This window comes from Gallus gallus, chromosome 3 (genome assembly GCF_016699485.2).
Source record: "Gallus gallus isolate bGalGal1 chromosome 3, bGalGal1.mat.broiler.GRCg7b, whole genome shotgun sequence".
Lineage (NCBI taxonomy): Eukaryota > Metazoa > Chordata > Aves > Galliformes > Phasianidae > Gallus > Gallus gallus.
The window spans coordinates 48,413,653-48,433,330 of NC_052534.1; the positions used below are offsets into that span (position 1 = coordinate 48,413,653).

The 19,678-nt window shown below is 39.0% G+C and overlaps 1 protein-coding gene across 2 annotated transcripts in view; it reads left to right on the forward strand.

Moving 5' to 3' along the window:
- MTHFD1L (methylenetetrahydrofolate dehydrogenase (NADP+ dependent) 1 like) overlaps positions 1 to 19,678 on the forward strand; it is a 142,336-nt gene that overhangs the window by 87,983 nt on the left and 34,675 nt on the right. For both annotated transcript variants that reach the window (XM_004935617.5, XM_040697653.1), the window contains 2 exons: positions 7,045 to 7,152; positions 8,748 to 8,900. In XM_004935617.5, coding sequence (XP_004935674.2) covers positions 7,045 to 7,152; positions 8,748 to 8,900 — 261 coding nt within the window. The remainder of the gene's footprint in view (positions 1 to 7,044; positions 7,153 to 8,747; positions 8,901 to 19,678) is intronic.

Below are 19,678 nucleotides of genomic sequence, written 5' to 3' on the forward strand. Positions count from 1 at the left end.
CTGTGGCAAAACGATGTGGGCTCATTTCTTTCAGTTGCAGGTTCAGCTGTCCAAGATGATGGGTCAGTTACAGGGGGCTTAAAGGTAGCATCAAAACAGAGGAAACTGACAGCAGTGGTTGCGTGTGCATTAGCTTCTCTCCACCACCAATGGGCTTCAATAACGAGTTGTGATGCACATGCTTGAGAAAGAGTGGTTTGAAGAGGAGGGCAGAGTCAAGAAGAACTTGACTTTGGTTTGAGGACTCCGAGCTCCAGAGAAACGACCTACAGCAGAGCATTTGTCTCTGTTTGCAAACCAATTGTCTTTTTAATTCCAATGGTGGGGGGAATTTTTTCTTCTACTGATATCTAAGCCATGGAATCCATCCCTCTGTTCTTTTGTCTCAGATGGGCAATACTGAAGGTTCTTAAATACTGCTAGAGTGGGGGTAAATAAAATTATATATGCTCCTCACTGAAATTTTTACTAATAGCAAATGAAGATCATTTCTCAGCTTGAAATGTAGACTGTGCTGCCCTTTCGGTTATGGTAGTTCTTAAACTATTTCCGCCAACCTATTGCTAGTGAGCTATTTAGCAACAAAGCCACATTAAAGAGGAATTCCGTGGGGCAGTACCAGCCTCTCCTCTCATTCCTATCAAAAAGATTGTGGTTCACTCTGGACACCTTTTTTTTTTCCACTGAATTGACTGTTCTGAGATTGGAAGCTGTCTTTGTTTCACTTTATCTTTTTGGTGTGTGTAAGCTCTTGATGACCCTGCACTTTTGTGTTTATTTTTATTATTTTCCTATTCTTTGTATGAAGCAACTTTCTTATGCACAGCTGGGATTTCAAAGTTGGAAAATAAATCTCTGAGGCCACAGGCTTAGGTGTTGATTCACAAACCATTTAACTTGACTGAATATGCTTTTCTGCAGATTAAAAAACAAAATCTTGTCTTGCGCCAACAAAGGAAGAGGAGTGCTAGAGACTTGGGAATCCTTCTGTCAGCCACAGGTCTTTGGAACCAGAATATACAGATACTTTAATAAATGTGTTTTTATTTTATCCAAGGGAAAAGCTAGAAGTAGGAGTTTGAATGTGCAGAGTCAGCTATTGTTTTAGTGCTGCACTCTGTCACCCCACACAGCGCCTTCAGCCATACTCCCATCATATGTTTTCATTTGGCAGTGTTCCCAAGAAGAGGAATGAGGGATGTCTGCATACTATTTCACTTAGTCAACCAGTGATTCTTTATTACTGCTTTCAGGGAATGCATTATTTGAAATTTAAAATAAAAAACAAGTGCCACTGCCTTGAATTTTAAACCATTTTAAGATTTTCTGCTAAAGCACATGCAGTTCAGGAACAATAAATACAGAGGTTGGTGACTTCTTAAGTAAAATAGTGACAGTATTATAGGCAGTGGGCCTAAAGTGAATATTTATAAAACTTGAAGCATGCAATGTCAAAATTACAAGTGGTAGGGCAGCAGCTTTTATATATTCTATGTTTAAATGCATGTTTTTCAGCAAATCTCAAGTTTTCTGAGGGAATAAATTAGTTTTAAATATTTATATTGTGTGACTGTGAAGAAATTCTTTCAGACAGTGTTGCACTGTCTATAGGTATTCAATTTAAGCAGTAAAACACCATTCCTTATCATAGTAGCTGTAGGCTTTGCTGAGACTTTGCAGAATGAAGACTGACTACAGACTTACAGCTGTTGGTTCTGGTTTTTTGGAGACCATTTTCTGCTGAACTCTATTTTGGTGGGGAAGAGTTGAGAGGAGTATTTAATGCAGAAAGAAGGAAGGACCAGAGGTTGTTTTTAGCAGTCCCTGAGATTAGTGTATGGGGAGTTAAAAAGATGAATTCCTTTCTCCAGTAGCTAAACAGCTTGAAGTCGTATGTCCAGATTAGGATGCAAAAGATGAGAATCCCAAGCATAGTCCCTGGTATTGTGGCCTTATCATTTCACATGGTACTGGCTGATGGCAGCAGGACTGATGTCAGGAGTTACAGTCCTAGCAGAGTATCCCTGTCCCAGTGCACTTGTGGTACCCGCATATTTCTGTGATCTTTCTCAAACACATTGAGAATTTCTTTCCATAGCAATGGCATTTTAGCCATCTCTGTACCTGTGCTTTATACTGGCTTGGTCTTCATGGTAAAGTGGTTCTGTGAATTGATTTAAGATAGGTGTATTTTTTTCCTGGATCACTTTCTCTACTATATGCAGCTACAAAACAGCGGTGCTGCTCTCTACGTTGCACTGGCACAACAGTGAGTGTGAGCAGCAGGGGGAGGAAGGAACAAGAAGAGGCTGTGCAAGTTGTTCTGATGTCCTTGGAAATCCCCATCAAACTCCTTGTGGAAAAAATGATAATTCAGCCTCCTGTTATAGCTGGAAGAAGAGATGAAGAATGAAAGAAATGTTGGAAAAGGCTAACAGGAATGAAAGCTCTATTATAGTACCTTGTGGTATAAAGTATGGTGCTGATAATATTGGAAGAAAGAACATAATGTAATAAACAGCACCAATTTATTCTAACATCTCTTCCTGTAAGGGAATGGCCTAGAAGTAGCAGCATGGCTGAGTGATGACACTGGTGTGATTTAATCTTGGATAGTCAATTCAGTCTTGAGAATGACACGCTCCACTCTTTATTACTGTTGATTTCTTGGTTTGACTGTACTCTATCAAATAATGAACTGTACCACTACACAGATGCTGTTTTTGTGGAAGCAGTTTGTGTGCCTTTGCTGCAGCTAGCACTTGTTAAGCTTTAGCCAAAGGGATAATCCTATTTATGGCGTAGATGCTTGGTAGCCTCAACAAGCATACATGATTGTGCTTGCCTCAGAGGGAGCATATGGCTTTGGAAGCTCTTCATGTGTGAGATTTCAGAAATGCACGTTGCCTTCAGCAGGTCTGGGATGATCAGTTACTTCTCAGAGCAACATCAAAACTACTTAGCCATTAGAAGATACTTGTATGATGTGACCATGTAGCACCTTCTTGCATTCAGTATAAATTTACCTTGAACATTTCATGCTGCCTTTTTCCTGACAAGCTAAAAATGAATTTGAAAGGAATTCTCTGAAGGTGCTCTAATTCCATCAGTGTTTATGTTAATACATAGTTGCTACCTATAAAAGTCAAATTTTCTTTGAATTCATGTTGTCTATTGTGTAGCTATCACCTGTTCACTGCTTAAATGTGGTTAGCTGCAAAATATTCACAACCTTCCTTAAAGAAAAGGAAAGAAGAACAGCTTTTATTGCTGATCCTAAGTCTTGTATATTTTTGATACTTTCGTTGTCTGCATATTTTATAAATACCGTTGCCATCATAGCTGTCCAGTCAGCAGAAGGGCTGTAGAGCTAAGTTGGTGTTTTTAAGGATGCAGTTCTGCATGCACCATCCGGGCTAGACTTTTCATTCTTCTTTCATTTAGATTGCTTGTTGAGGGTCCACAAACAGTTGCATCAGTGCAGCTGAAGGTGTTGTGTTGTATTTTGAGAGTGGTAGTCCCAGAATCACAGACTGGTTGAGGTTGAAATGACCTCTGGAGGTCATTTGGTCAAACCCATCTAGAACAGGCTGCCCAGGACAATGTCTACCTGAATTTTGAAGATCTCTGAGAAAGAAGACTCCACAATCTATCTGAACAACTAGTTGTTGAATGAACAACAAGTTCAAGAGTATCCCAGCCTATTGCAGAAAATCATCAGAAAAAATGCATGAGAGATACAGTAAGACTTATTTTTTCTAAGTGCTTGAGATGTGTAGCTTCTGCTGGCAGGTATTTGACCAAGGTATGTTATGAATAGGTAGCTCACAAGAGTTTTTAGAACAGTCTGGTATCTGTTGGAGCAGAAATGCTGCCTAAAGTATCTTGAAGATTTAGGCACCATGTTATTTTTTCAGCCCCTTTGACTTCAACTAAATAATTTTTCTATACAAGTTAGCACTGTGAAGCATTGCTACATAGGGTGGATCTCTGCTTCCATCAGTAAAAGTATTTCAATTGCAATTAATCAACACTTGTTGAAAAGCTAACCCTAAACTTACCCTTAAAGACGAAATAAGAACAGCCTAGATTTTTTTCTACATGTGTCCTATAAACATCCAGACTTCTGTCATGTCAATTACTAAGGCTTCTTTTCTAGTAAATACCAGTGTCATTTTCAACTGAAGTGAATTTTTATTTCACATATAGATTATTGTGTGGCTTTTCTTCAGAAAAACTACTTCATTCAGTTAAATGAAATTATACAACAACATTGCTTGCTAACTGAAATACAGAAAACTTTTTAGCTTGAAATGGTCTTATGCTGTGAATCTAAATAGATGATCTCTTAAAAATCCCACTAAATACTAGGAAACAGGAAGATCCTTAGCACAGTGTAGTGTACTCCTCTGCCTACTCCTGAAACTTCAGGAAGGAAGCGTGTCTAACACTGTGTACATGCATGGGCTGTGTTCATGTGTACAGAGCAGCTGTGCCTCCCTGCTGATTTCTGTCTGGACTGTGCTCAGCTAAGATTCATCTCTGAGTGTTGTGAAGTTAAATAGGCTCAAACTCTTTCATAACATCACATTGCCTCAGCCTCTTGTACGTGCATACCTTGCAAAAACATGTGGCAGTTTCAGAAAAAGTTTTGTTTGACATTCACATTCTTGCATCTGTTTCCCAACTGGTGATTCTTTTTAGGTTAAATTTGCAAAATTTGAGATGTGGATACTGAAAAGTATCCCAAATTATGCTTATTTATTTAAAAAAAAAAAAGTAGAAAACAGTCCCACTGTCCAGCTCAGACTTGATCATACAAAATAGATAGCACATCCTGGGAGACAGAGTGCCACTGCCTTCATTAAAGCAGTCTGTTGTGATGTTAGCCAGAACCCTGCTGCAATCTGTTTGGAAACTGCAGCTATGGTTCCTGAAAGGAGGGCATAGTAATTATACTGCTGTCAAATTAGTTTGAAATATTTTGAGGCAAATGCAAATTGAATCTAAATGAACCTCTCCATCTCAGTGAATTTACTGAGATTTAAGTGGAGAACTGTTAGTTTTGATGTTGACCTAATGATAACAGGGAATGGAGTTCCTCTTGCCTTTACCTTTGCTGTTGCTGTTTGGCCAACAAACAGCACCCAAATGGCAGGTTTAACACATATGCTTTGCATTTCTTCCACTGCATTCAAGACTACAGTGGTCATGAATGTACTTAACCATGCTGAAGGAAGTTTAGTCTCTTGATGGCTACCCATGTCACTGAGATATTTCACTCAGCTTTATGCTGCCAGGAATTATATCTAGAGTATTCATAATGTGTTATCTCCAGTCCTCATTAGGTTTTATTGCTCTACTTGGATTCATTTTAAAAGCCTGAAGTTGGGAACGTGACATCATTCCACACAATTAAGGTGAAATAATTATGTAGTCAGCATGTTCAGGAGGTGGCTTGTGGCACATCTTTAAAACTGCATTTTGAAATTTCTTATGAGGGATTTTATTTAAGCCTTAGTAGTCTTTCGCAGTCTTATATTTAAGCTGCTTGAAAGCCTGGCAAGCTTATTGTTTGTGATGTCCCTGTTACTGGAATTCTTTTTAATGTAAAGGCAGACTATTTTAAACTTCTATTTTTTTCTAAAATTTAATCAGAAATACAGAAAGATCAGCCTGATAGAGGCCCTTTATCTGATGTATCTTTGCAGAATAAGCATTGCTTCTAGATAGGCATTGCAAAAATGTGATTAACTGTGGAACTTCCCATAAGTGCACTAGCTCGTTTCTTATTCACAAACCAACTGCTTCACCATGCTGGTGTAAAACGAAATACTTCATTTTTATTCTGGTGCCTTTTGTGTGTTACTTGCTTGAGATTATCAAGTCCTCATCCCCAAATAATATCTCTTTGTTTAGCATTTTTTTTTCAACTATTGTTACTGAAATATGTTGGAGTACAAATTACAGGAGAGGTGTCCACTGGAGTACTGCACGTCTCTGCCCATTTGTGGTTGGTACTGAAGTAGCTGAACTAGTACAGAGAGCTGTGGTCCATCTTTCATTGTTGTGTTCACATTGAAAGAAAAAGAAGCTGATGGTTTGTTTAGGATAGGCTGTGGGGGCCATAATTGCTGTCTTCTGGGTTGTGCCAATCAAAAGGAAAAAAAAAAAGATGAAAGCTGTTTACTCTAAAGAAATGATGGCACAAATGTAAATGCCTGATCTGACCACAAAAAAAACCTCTCTGCTGAAAATCTGTGAAAGGATTTCTAAGAGCCTAAATGTGAGAGTCTGGATCTGCCTTCAAACAGAAGCTCTAAGGGCTGATCACGTGTTCGGTTTGAGATAAATAAGCAGTGGGGATGCTCATAAAGTTTGGAGTTGAATTCAGTGACTCTGAATTTTGATGTGTGTCATAAAATGCTTGGGTTGGATTGTTTTGTTTTGTTTTTGGAGGGGGTGTTGAACTCTTAAATAATTTGCTGTATTGATGATACAGGTCAAAATATATGTTGAGAAGGGCAGAAGGTGAGAAATTAAAGAAGCAGTGATAGGTCTGAAATTTTCTGATGAAATGTCGTGCTTCCCAGAGGAAGCCTGCCTGCCTTTTACCTTATCATGTCCCCTCATTGTGCTGGTTATCTTTATTGTGATACAAATAGTTTCACAATAGTCTGGTGATCCCTGCTAACCCACTGGAGTTTGCTTCCTTTTGTCTGTGCTGTGGGTTAAGTCTTGATTCTTGGAACTACATAGTAGTAGTTTTCTTCCCCTTCTTCAAGCAGGAGCATAAGCTCACATTGCCAACTCTGTAAAGCACAAATTTTATGGCTCCTAAATGATGGAGTAGCTGAAATAATGGTTCTAATTCATGTACCTCTAGGTGAATATCATATCCATCACCGGTACCCTTTACTTTGGTAGCAGAACTGTTTTAAAAAGGATGCATCTAAATGAAAGATGAAGATTTCTCACTCAGCAAATAAGATCCTAGTTTCTCTTGGATTCTGTTCTTACAAATATTGTTTCCTGTTTCTGCAGCTTCCAATAGCTGAAAAAATAAAGGTCATTGCTCAGAAAGTATATGGAGCGAAGGATATAGAGTTATCTCCTGCTGCACAGTCACAAATTGATCGTTACACCCGGCAGGTAAGAACATCAATGAAATAAGCCATCAAGTGCCTGCTGGATGAGACTCAGGAGACCTTGGGTTGTAAAATCTTCTGCAATTGGAGTGTTTAGACCAGCTTTTCTAAAAGGCATGAGCTTACCCGTGATGGTTAACTATGGAGATCCGTGTGGGTTGGTTTAGATTGGATTAAATGGAACAGAACTGAACGGTTTCAATGTTGAAAGCTATCTTCCTATAGCATCCATACATATCTATGTAAGATATGAGTGGTGGTTGGAATCCATCTGGGACTGTTGATGAAATCCTGCACTCTCTTCGCAGAGTGGTAATTTAGGGTTATGGCTCTGAATGCAACGGCTGCATACCTGCAAAAGTAGTTGCTAGAGAATCTGCACAATTCTAGCATATTAGTGTTCATTTGTACCTGCAAAAAAGTGTGCACAGCTATGCATTTTAGTAATAGCACTCCCAACACTTGCAGAATTGTTTGCTTTCCTTTTGTTCATGTTATTTTCAAGGGATTATAAACACTAGAAGGTGAAATAGATCACTGTTCCTAAAACACAGGAGTGGGCTATTTTGAAACAGTGTAGAGAGGTGAATGTATTTCTGTAAACAGAATGACTTCTGGAAGTAAACATGGCTGCAGCCTTTCTGTTAGAAAATAGAAACTATGGATGATGTGTCATGGAAAAATTCCTAAGTATGCTTCAGCAGCTTAGCCAGACAAGCAGAAGTATAACCATCTTCTCTATAATGCAGATCTCCTGAGAATGAACTTATTTTCTAGATGGAGAAGAAGCTTGCTTAGTCTACTTGGAGGAGAATAACTCATTTCTTTCTCTTTTCCCACTGTGATTCTCTAATTCGCTCTTAGTCTAAATGTTAGTAGTGTCAGGAAATACTTTCATAGCGTCATTAAAGGATTGCTGTCAGCAGTGGGCTGCAGAGTATAGTACTGCCTCTCCTGGCCTCATGAATTGCATCCTTGTTTGTCAAGGCACAAAGAGAAGAGTGGAATGTGCCTTGCTCAAGGTTAATCAATAATCTTGGAGACAAATAGTGTTAGGGGAGCTCCCTGATGTTTTCTCCCACTTTTCGATTAACTATTACATTTTCATAAGTGGCTGCCATCACCTCACACACTTTGTGCTTTTTAAAAACAAAGTGAAGTATCACAAGCTATTTATTTTTACCCTTGAGAAGACTCCCTTAGAGGCTCTGGGGCTATGAATTCCCATCTCATCCAGGTATCTAATTAGGTCACTAGATTCCAGAGAGAAGTGCTTGACCACTCTTTCAGAAAATAGCACACTCTAGCTATTCTATTGGCAACATTTTGCACCTAATTCTAGAGTGAGAATCCACACGAGAAGCTGGGTATAGCTACAAGCAACTCTCTTTGGAGGTATGGGCTTGAACTGAGAGAAAATAACATAAAATACAGTCAATTCTGTCAATTTCTGAAATATTAGCAGTTAAGGAACTGACGTTATTTGTTGCTACATAGATTTTAGGTTTTATAGAAATGTTGATGACATAGTGAAAATGTATTCTGTGTTACTGTAATCTTAAAAAGATTTTCCTTTATTTTCATTCGGTTTTTGACTAGGGATTTGGAAAACTTCCCATATGCATGGCAAAAACTCACCTATCCCTCTCCCATCAACCAGAGAGGAAGGGTGTTCCCACTGGTTTCATTTTACCAATTAGCGATGTGAGAGCCAGCATTGGAGCTGGATTCATCTACCCCCTGGTAGGAACGGTGAGTATAGAGCATTCAGCGTGATCACTCCTCTTCTTTTGATCTAGCTCGATATGGAAGTATTACTTTGTCACTAAAAAATGTGTAGAACCAGGTGAGTTCTCATTTTTAAAATAATAATGTTATTCCTTGATGTTGTGTAGCTCTGTGTTGATAGGAAAAGAGAATTAGGAAAGTATAATATACAAAAGCTCTGACTACAGAGTCTGAGAGAATTGTTGCTGTTTCTTATGCTTTTGGATGTGAGATATTTATGCACCCTCATCTTGGAAAAAATACAATTGCATGTCTGTTTCCTTTTGTTATTCAAATTGCAGCCTGTAAATAACTGTAGTTACATGATCTTGGGGCATTCTGTGATTCTGTGTTGGAAGGGATGAATAAGGATCACTGAGTCAACCCCTGGCTCCACGTGGGACCACCCAAAATCAAACCCTATGTCTGAGAGCAATATCCAGACACTCCTTGAACTCTGGCACTTGGGACTGTGCCCTGGGCAGCCTGTTCCATGCCCACTGCCCTCTGGTGAAGACCCTTTCCCTAACTCCAACCTGACCCTACCCTGGCACAGCTCCATGCCGTTCCCTCAGGCCACAGGTCACTGTCACCAGAGAGCAGAGCTCAGTGCTGCTCAGCACTGCCCCTCTGCTCCCCTCTGTGAGGAGCTGTAGCCATCCCCTCAGCTTCTCTGCTCTGGGCCAGACAAACTAGGGACTATCAGCCACTCCTCATATGTCTGTGAATAAACTACAACAGTCCTCTAGACCCTTTGTAGTATTTGTGCCTCTCCTTTGGATGCTCTCTAATAGTTTTATGTCCTTTTTACACTGTGGTACCCAAACCCAACTCCAGTGCCACACAGAGCAGAGAAGGACAGCACCTCCCCTCACCCAGTGGCAGTGCTGGGCCAGATGTACTCCAGGGTGCAGTTGGCCCTTTTGGCTGCCAGAGCACTCTTTTGGCATGTGTTCAACCAGAACCCCCAAACCCGTTTTCATGGGGCTGCTCTCCAGTCCCTCATCCCTCAGTCTGTATACAGATCCAGGATTGCCCAACCCTGGTGGAGAATCTAGCACCTGCTATTTTTAAATGTCATGTGGTTGGCGATAGCCGGCCCTCTAATTTGTCAGGGTATATCTGCAAGCCTTTCTACCCTCAAAGGAGTCTAAAAACTCCTCCTAATTCAGCGTCATCCACAAACTTAGTATGCATTCAACTTTTGTGTCCAGATCATTTACATATTTGTATACAATCACTGAAGAGAACTGGCCCAAAAACAGAGCCTTTCGGAACTCCACTCATGACTGGTCACCAACCTGATGTAGCCCCATTTACACTTTGAGCCAAACCTACTAGCCAATTGTTCACTCACTGTATTATGTATTTGTCTGGTTGAATACTGGATGTTTTGTCCCGAAGGATACTTTGAGAGACAGTATTGAAAAGTTAGCTAAAATCTAGAAAATTATCTGGCTTCCCTTAGTCAACTAGATGGGGAGCTTTTGCATAAAAGGAAGTTAAGATTATATTCTAAATATTAAATCCTTAATCTCTAACATAGATGGAAAGGAATAATGTCAGGAAAAAGTGTGATTTAAAAAAAAATCGTGTTTCTGTGGGATCTGATGAGCCCAAGATGTTATGAACATGTCTGCTTGTTCTGTGAAACTAAGTTATAGTGAGAAGGGGATTGGTTTGTAACTGCAGAAATAACAACACCTTCTTTCTCCTTTTTAGAGATGTAATCAATGACGTACTAAAAAGAGGAAATTGTCATACTTTCTTTCTAATTATTCACTAAAAGTACAGACTCAGTTTAAGAAACTCCTACTGTTTTGTTCCTTGACATGGCTTATCAAATAGCTGAGAAATTACTGCTGTGTTAGCTCATGTCTTTTGCTAACCATGCACATCTTCTTTCAAACAATAGTTGAACTGCATCTGACATCTCATAGCAGGAATTATTACTTATATGTAGCTGATTCATGTGATGGTGCTAGAGAAGGGATACAAAAGCTAGTGCATTTCCGGAAGAGAGTCCTCTCCCAATGTTATCTCATCTTCCCAGAGCATGGCCTGATTTCCTTGCTTAGTAGTACACTTAGCAAAGGCAGAAAGTTTCTAATCTATTGTTTTGAATTCCCTCTGAAACAATCAAGTGTTTGAAACACGGAAGGAAGTACTTTCTGACCAGAGGAGTTCCTGGAGTTCAGGAAACTGTGTCACTTTAGCTTGCTGGACGTGGGGATGTGCTCTCCTTCTGTGTGGCTACATGATGTACATCCACCAGAAGCACTGCACAGCTGTGTGTTTAAATAGTGTAAGACCAAACTCCAATTACTGGTAAGAGAATACAGTTTGTCAGAAGTTCTAGTATCTTCTTCATGGCTTGGATTCAAATTTGCACTGGAAATTGTGTGTCATAAAGTTGTGAGGAGTGTATGTGAAGAATGGGCAGCAACTGCTTGAAATCCATGAGGGAGCTATTCTGTAGGATGTCAGAGTGAAATGTTCTTGGGCTGAACTTTCTGAATGAGTCACATTGCCCTCCTCAACACAAACTAGCTGCAGTTCAGCCTCATAAATCCACTGGAACTGTCCATAAGACACTACTATAGACAAAATAATTTTAAGTGATACCTCTTGTTTCTAATTCATCACCCAGAACCAAAACTATGGTTCTTAAGAAAAACACTGTAGATAAATAGAAATAGAATTTCCTACTGGAGGAGATTTTTAATAATGTGTTCTAGTTAGTTACTCTGACTTCAGTGAAACATAGTACAGCCATATAACTTTTCCCACATCAGGAATGGGGAAGGGTAATATACTTTTAGTGTTTTGTATTTTAGGAGAGTTTATAGAGCAAGATGATAAATAAAGATCTAAATATACACTAATCATCCATTGTTTGGAAAATATTGTTAATGGTCAAGGATGTGGGACAGAACATTTCTTGAAACTATCAGAGTTGCTACAAATCTGATTGTATGAATGAGTCTGAATGTGTTCCTAACACTTTGATGATACAATTCTTTCTCTAGAGTTAACTGAAGGGCAAGAGGTCCACTAATTAAATGTCAAACTCCATTCTCAAAGTGTATTATTTACTGGACAAGCTTCTCTCACTCTAACCTGGCAGAACTTAGCAGTGGTAAAGCAGGTTGTTAGAATTCTGCTCCAGTTTAACTGGGAAGAGCATTACAAATGGAAGAGAGAAGTACTGCTGAAAGATTAGAAGCTATCTGCAGCAACTAGCATTTGTTGTTTAGCCTTATTGCTTGTACATGTAAATTAATTAGATTTATATATATCTCAGCACTATTAAACATACATATATATTTAAAACTGAATATTGTGTTATCTTCATATTCTCTAAGTAATATTTGTTTTGAGTTATACTTGGCTATGGTTCCCTTCCAGCATAGAAGTCTTTCCAGGAAAAGTGAGCTGAGCCTTATCAGAGGAAATCAGCAGTGAAACAAGAGGTGCATGTAATTAACACTAGCAGAGCTTTTCTCTGAGTTTTCTGTGACCCTGACCCAGAGGGCTACAACACTCACAGGTGGACTGTTGACATCATTGCTTGGCTCAGTGGAGTGATGGCAGGAAGGCTGCTGGAGTATATGTAGGAAACAAGTGAGGTCATTCACTAGCAATGCTTGGGTGGAGTATTACTAGATTTTTGTAGTACGTGTGTTTCTCCCCACTCCCACCCAAAAAGCCATTGCACTTTGGTGCTTTCTCATATTGAGCTTTATTTCCGTTGTTCTCTTATGTGTGATGTGCAAGAAATTAAGCTTGTCTTAGAAGCAAAACTTCCCGTCTTTTACCTTTGTGAAATGACACTTTAGCAACTCACCAGTGCAAGTAATTTAGCTGCATGTGATTCATAGTGAGATTTTTAAATGCTTACTAACCTCTTCCAGAGATGCACTTGTGTCTTAATGGCTTAAAATTATAGATAAGGGCCCAGTGAAAGTATGAGGAGTCCTTGGAGACACACCAATTCTCAAATTCTTGCACTGAACTGACATCCTTCAGATACTGACATATCTGAAGAAGGGTTGGTCTGTTACAGAAGGTTATTTCTCCCCATAAAGAAAGCACTTCAAGTCTCTGGAATTACTTCTGAAACTATATCCTCTAGGAAGGGATTTTCTGGACAACACGGAGGGGTTTGAAAACAATTTATGGGAATGATAAAACCCTAATTCACTTGTAGGTTACAGCCAGGACTGTCCTGCTAAAGTATTACCTGAATATTTTAAGGGTGAAGAAACACTTGAAAGTAAATATGTTTTGAATACTTTGGGAAGGAAGATACCGTTTCCTGCTACATTAATTTCTTCTTTCATAGTGGTTAATAGCTTAACAGTGCCAGATAGCTATTTGAAAATATACTAGCAGCTCATAGATTTTGCATACTGGTTTTGGGGTAACTGCAACAAGTGTGGGAAAAAATGTAACTTTATAGCTTTTGCTTTCTGTTAAACTCAGGAGTGAAATTGTGCAGTTCTCAACTGAAAAATCCTAAGAAATAGAAAAGCCTATCTGCTCTTCTATTAGATTATATAGCATTTATTATGGTAGATGTAATTCCTTCTGAAGAGGAGGAAGAGAGGTTTTCTGAATTTCCCTGGGCACAACATTCTGAAGGTGGGCATACATGGAAATGCTGAATGATGTTACATTCAGAGGAAATCTGATAGATTATTCAAGGTATAATTGATGGGACAGGAGGTGAGAACACAGTTAAGGTCATTGGCAAGAAGATGAGGTGAGGACAGTCAACTTTAGTTCAGTGTGTTTAAAACCTAAAGGCTGAGAGATGGGTAGTATAGTACCAGCAAATCATCCATGTTCCTTGGCGGATTGCATGATGTGGCTATACTGGGTTGGCCGGAGAGAGTTGCTGTAGATGAGGCAAAAGTAGGCCCAAGGGAATGGTTCAGCTGAAAGGACAAGGTGAAGTCTGTAGACTATAATAAAACGGGCTACGTGGCAGCCTCTGGAAACATCCCCGGTGTGTGGACCAAGAGACAGTTAAAAGACAAGGATGATTGTGTCCCTTTGTGGTGAGAAGATGAAAGAAGAAAATAGGGGAGAGGATTGGAATCGTGTGTTTGGCTAGAAGAGAAAGAAGTTCATTTGAGAGTTGTACCATTGGGAGGAGATATCTGAGAAATTATTTGAAGATACATCCAGGATATGCATGGAGAACTGGGAGAGGGCACTGAAGTCACAATAGTGAGAAAGACTTGAAGATGTTCCAAAATTTTTAGCTGAAACAATGACATGATCTAAGATCCGTCCAGGAAGAAGTCGTGGGAGTAATTGATGGATGTAAGACAGAGCAGAACGTGCCTTACCTATGACTCAGGATTTATTTTTTTTTAATGGGAGAAGAAAAGAGTGGCTTGAAAAATATATCAGCCTCTCCATGTCTTTAGGAAGGCAAGACACTTAAATTCTGGGTAATTCAAATCTCTTGGTTGCTCTTTGTGTTCGGTAGTAAGCACTATTTAACCTACATTATAATACAGTACAATGTATTACCTTTTCTGGATGAAAGAGCAGGTCCCATTGCTGGTCCTACTGGCAAAATTCAATAGCATCTTGATTATAGCTTCCTTCACACTAGCCTTAAATTTCTCAGGGGATAGCATTTGTAAAGTGAACTTGAATTTGTAAAGCAGAACTGGTTTTGCTTTGTTTTCAATTGAGTAGAAAGAAGAAGTTGTGAGATGCATTATTTCAGTAAACCGAGTAGTTGAAGGAGGGCGTTTTGGGATGAGATTAAACCATTAAGCAATGTATCACGGAATAAAATGCAGAGCATTGTACAGTAAGCTGTTTAACGTTTACAGTAGATCAGATTTTTCTCAGTATAACTTCCTTTACAAACAATTTCAGTATGCCTATTGTAAAAGTAGTTTTCTGTATTCAGCATTCGTATATGTTTTCCAACCTTGCATTATTTTAAGCAATGTCTGAGAATAATTTTACTATTCAATAGTAAAATTGGCTCTAGACACTTGAAAATTAACTTTTTAGTAACAAAAGTGAGCTGTTTGTATTCCTGGTATCAATGACATTTCCTATGTCCTCTTTTCCAGAGGTATTTTTATTAAATACATCCCTGCAATTTTAACACTGTGTTCAAGCTTTTAGACTTAAGTAATAAACATGTATTTCTGTTAACCTAAACTAGTTAATCTGAACAGGTTCCTTGTAACAGACGTTTATTTACATGTACAAGAAGTGACTTTCACATTTCACTGTAGTCAGTAAGTGATACCCCGAATTCAAAAGGCCTCTGCATATTTTTTTTTACCATAGCCTCACATCTCTTATGTTGTAATTTTACCTAGTTTACTTTGCATGTGAAGGGCTCTGCTGTGCTGCTCAGTGAAAGGTATGGCAGGTGAGAGCTGCTGAACAGGCACCTGTTAAACTGATGTGTGTAGATCTGAAGCATTGTAGCAGTTGTTTTCAGTTAAGATTAGCTGAATTGACACATCAACAGTATGAATTCCTTGATCAAGGGTAGTGCCTGGCTAGTGTGGACAAGTTTAAGTGAAGTTGGAGCAAAGACTACTCATTATACTCTGAAACAGTTTTCTTCAGTATGGTTGTTAATGTCTCGCCCTCATCAGACTTGTGAAGTAGTATGCAATGAACTCAGTGCAGCTGTCTTACAGTTGTAGATAGCATTAGTGTAGGCAAATAAAATTAGAATCACCTGTACCATGCCTGCAGCTGAAGGGGCACTTCTTTTAAAACATACTTTACTCGGGGCTGTCAGAGACTGGAAATCTTTCTGTTTATCATAGTAAGACCTAACTATGAGCGTGGTTATTTTGTCTTGTCTGTTTCATTCCCTTTTCTCTGATTTACAGTCTGTGACCCCAAGAGAAGATGAATAAAACTGCATCAATTAAGAAAGGAAAAAAAGAAATCAAGAGTGAGGCACCATAAGGAGATAAAGCTGTTTTGATTGTTGTGCCTTAGCTTATTTGATGGGGCTTGCTATTAGTTGCACTTCCCTGTTGACACTGGGAAGTGCAATATGGATGGAAAGTGGCAGAAACTTTAGACAACTGCCCTTCAACTTTGCACATGACTTCAAACGTGAAATAGGAATGCAGTGTTGGAAAGGTAGACTTGCAGGATTTTGAGTGCTCTGTTTGAGCCTTACTGGGTGTTCACTGTGGCAGAGCAGGAAATGGGTGACCAAACCATGCAGCTCATGGCAGTTTCTCCATGGTGCTGCAGTCCTGCCCGCCCACCCTGATTGTTCAATTAATCAGCCTTGTATGCATCCATTTAGATCAAATGTGAGGAGCTCAAAAATCAGTTTATGGAACATCTTGGAACAGCCGTATTACGGGTTAATATTCTAATTATGCTTTCTATGCAGAAGGTGTAGTATTGGAGCACTGGAGAGGGCAACCAGATATATGCTTCTCCCATTCATATTTGCAATGCTTGAAGAGGCTGGTGCTGTCAGACTAGGGGTCACTGAGTCCTTAGGGTGGGTGGCTGCTGCTCAGTGTCCCTGTTGCCTGTTTTGTTCAGCTTGGTAGCAGCAGCAATGTTTTGTCACTTCCAGCTTACTGTTGTTCCTCCATATAGGGATGAAATGAAATGATTTTAGTTTTTTTTGGCCTGATAGTTGTCTTCAGTTGAATAAATCCATCTCTGAAAAGGTGCCTCATGGTTAAGGCTAGAAAATTTGAGATTCAGCCATTCACTAGGGAAGCAATAGTTACCTTTTTAAACTTCTGTGCATACATGCACTTTTCTCGGAGGCCGTCTTATGCTCACTTAAAGAAAGAACACATTGGCCCCTTAGCATTCTTTCAGATACATTTTTCTGATGGTGATTTGTAGATTTAGAAAGTATTGATTCTGTGGTAAGCAGCAAAAAAATTTAAAGCTTCAGTTAAATAGCTGAAATTCTTCCAGACTGCTCAGTAAGACAAATTATTGAGCAGATGTAGATAGATGTGTATTTGAGTTTGGCAACTTACTGTTATAGCAACTCTAAAAGTGATTTAAGACTAATAGCAGGAACCTTGCTGGAGGCTGCAAGTCTGTGACTGAACAGTTTTATTGAGTTCTGAATAAATAAGGTGAAAGATGGTTTGAACTTAATAATGTTACCAGCAACATGCTTTCTTTCATTAAATTGTGAAATATAGGATGAAGAGTGCACTAATTAACAATAAAGAGGACTGAATATTTGTGCCTACTGGTCAAGGGATTATCCTTGTTAAAACAGGAAATGGTCTCTGATTTCCTGTTTTAAACTATTTTGTTCATAAACTTTACATGAAAAAGTGAGGTTAAAAATAGGTTATGCTTTTACATAGTAGGACATAAATTTATTATTAGTTAAAAATAGTTTATATGAGGAAAGCATGGCATTTTCCAAATTCTTTTGTTTTCAAATAAATATACCCTGCACATGCTTCACAAAATAGCATTTTATTTGGAAATTAGAAATGAAGCTTCTCTAATTTATTACATTGTGACATGGTCTTTATAGAAGTTATTATGTTTAACATTTTTATTAAATCACTTCATGTTAACAGTTTGCAAGACAGGGAAAATTTTGACAGATTTTAAAATAAGGAGTTCAGTGAAGCAAACACTAAGGTCCCCTGACAAATCAGGGGTAAGACCATGAATAAAATTCACTGTTCCCTGGCCCACAAAATTGTGAGATGCTTATGTCTAAGAATATGAAGGACCAGTCCGGTGTATTTCCATCAGAGCAGGCTGACCTACGTTCTGTGGGCAACGTTGAAAAAAATCTATGCACCTCTACTCCATCCATCCACCCAGAAGTAGCATTTCCTGATGAATTCCTCATGTGTCCTCTTTTGAAAAATGGGAGGACAAATGTTGGCGTGCTGTATTTCACCGTTAATAAGCGATGATGGTTTTACTTTGAAAAGGCTGATCTTTCTTTGCTTCCTGAAGCTGTGAAATGTCATGAATGAGGCATTACCTTTTAACTGTAAATGAGGATAAGATTGCATAAAACCAGCTTGATACTGGGCTTGAAGCTTATAGAACAAGAGTTATTTTTCAGACAGAGAAGTCCATTAAAACAAGTATTCCTGGCATGTTACAGCTGTGACCCACGGGCTTCTGTAGATGCAGCATTCTTACTATTTGGAGAAACAACTTGATGCTGCTCTGTGATGGTCATCTGTCTTTCCCTGTCTACTCTTCTTAGGTTGGATGACACATTGGTGAACATCACTTGTCAATAGGTTGTTTTGTTGTGGTTTTTTTTTTCTGAACAGAAGTAAAGAAATAATAAGGCTCATATTCTTGTGCACCTGAGAAAATTCCCAGCTGAAATAATACTGCAGTAGTTGTCACCGTTTCCTGTATCTGAGAGTAAAAGCCTGATATAAACACTCTGTAAGCTGGTCCAGAATGGTGACTTTCCTCTCTTGCACTCTTTTCTCCATGGTGTAAACATTTTACCCCTTCTTTTCTCCCTATTTTTTTCTCCTCACATTTTTTGGAGGTAAGAGTATATTCAGTTTCACACGAAGATTAAGCCTCTCTGATACAAGGCCTATTCCATATAGCTAAGGGAAAATTCCCTTCAATGCTTCAATGCTTTAACAGTGAAAAAGCAAAGAGTGGTATTTCTTGGCCCAGAGATGAAAGAAACAGCTTTTCATGAGCCTGTGAAGAAGAAATATGATTGGATCTGAGCTAACGATTAGAAAGGTAAGGCAAGAAATAACTTAGTCTGTTCTCACCATTCAGTTACTACAATTACATAAAAAATGTATCAATATGAAATACCTTAACACAAGCAAAACTTCTTGAGTACTGGTTGTAGCGCAGTAGTGCAGCTGCTACGTTATGGTATATTTTTGTCACAGAGGAAACATTATTTAGTGTTCATAACTCAACAACAGGTACAGGAACCTCAGCATGAAAAGGATCAGGCTGACACAGAACCAAAGCCATAGTCTGCCTACTTTTGCAGAATCACAGGGTCATTTAAGGTTGTAAAAGAACCTTAGGGTCATCAAGTCCATCCATCACCTAATAGTACCAACTCCACCACTAAATCAGTTCCCTGGGTCTCTTAAATACCACATCTCTTAAATACTTCTTTGTTGCTGTGCAGGGGCTGTGTCCCTGGAGAGATGTAAGGCCCAAGGGCATGTAAGAAAGACCTGTCCTTTCACTGTGACTGCAGGTCAGAAGGTGACTCAAGGGCTGAAGTGCAGTGTGCTGGATGGTGGGGCATTCTAGGATGGCTGCAGGAAATCAGAATGGGAAACAGCACAAGATGTTCAGGCATTCATTTTATAGGAACACTGAAGTCTTTTGGAAAATTTAAATCTCATACCTCCATAACCATTATGTGTACTAGAATTCCATATTAGCTGCACCAGTGTTTAATGCCTTATGCTTTAGTGCCTGGCAGCTGAACATTTGGCTTTTGCTTGAAGTCATGTAGAAAGGCTTAATATAAATGCAGATGTTGTCTTTAACTGGTGTCACATTTTTAATAACTTTTTTTTCAGAAATGTCAAAATTTGGGGGTACTTGTAGGCTAAATAAATGGTTTCTCTTCAGGGACTCAACATTTTGTGAAGATAAAATCCTATAATTGTGTGATATTTTAGGCTGTAGTGCCTGACCACTGCATCTTTCTTTAATAACCATGTTTCTTGAGACAGCATAAGGAGCTAGACTTCAGGCTTAATAAGAAAAGGTAATGACATGAAGAA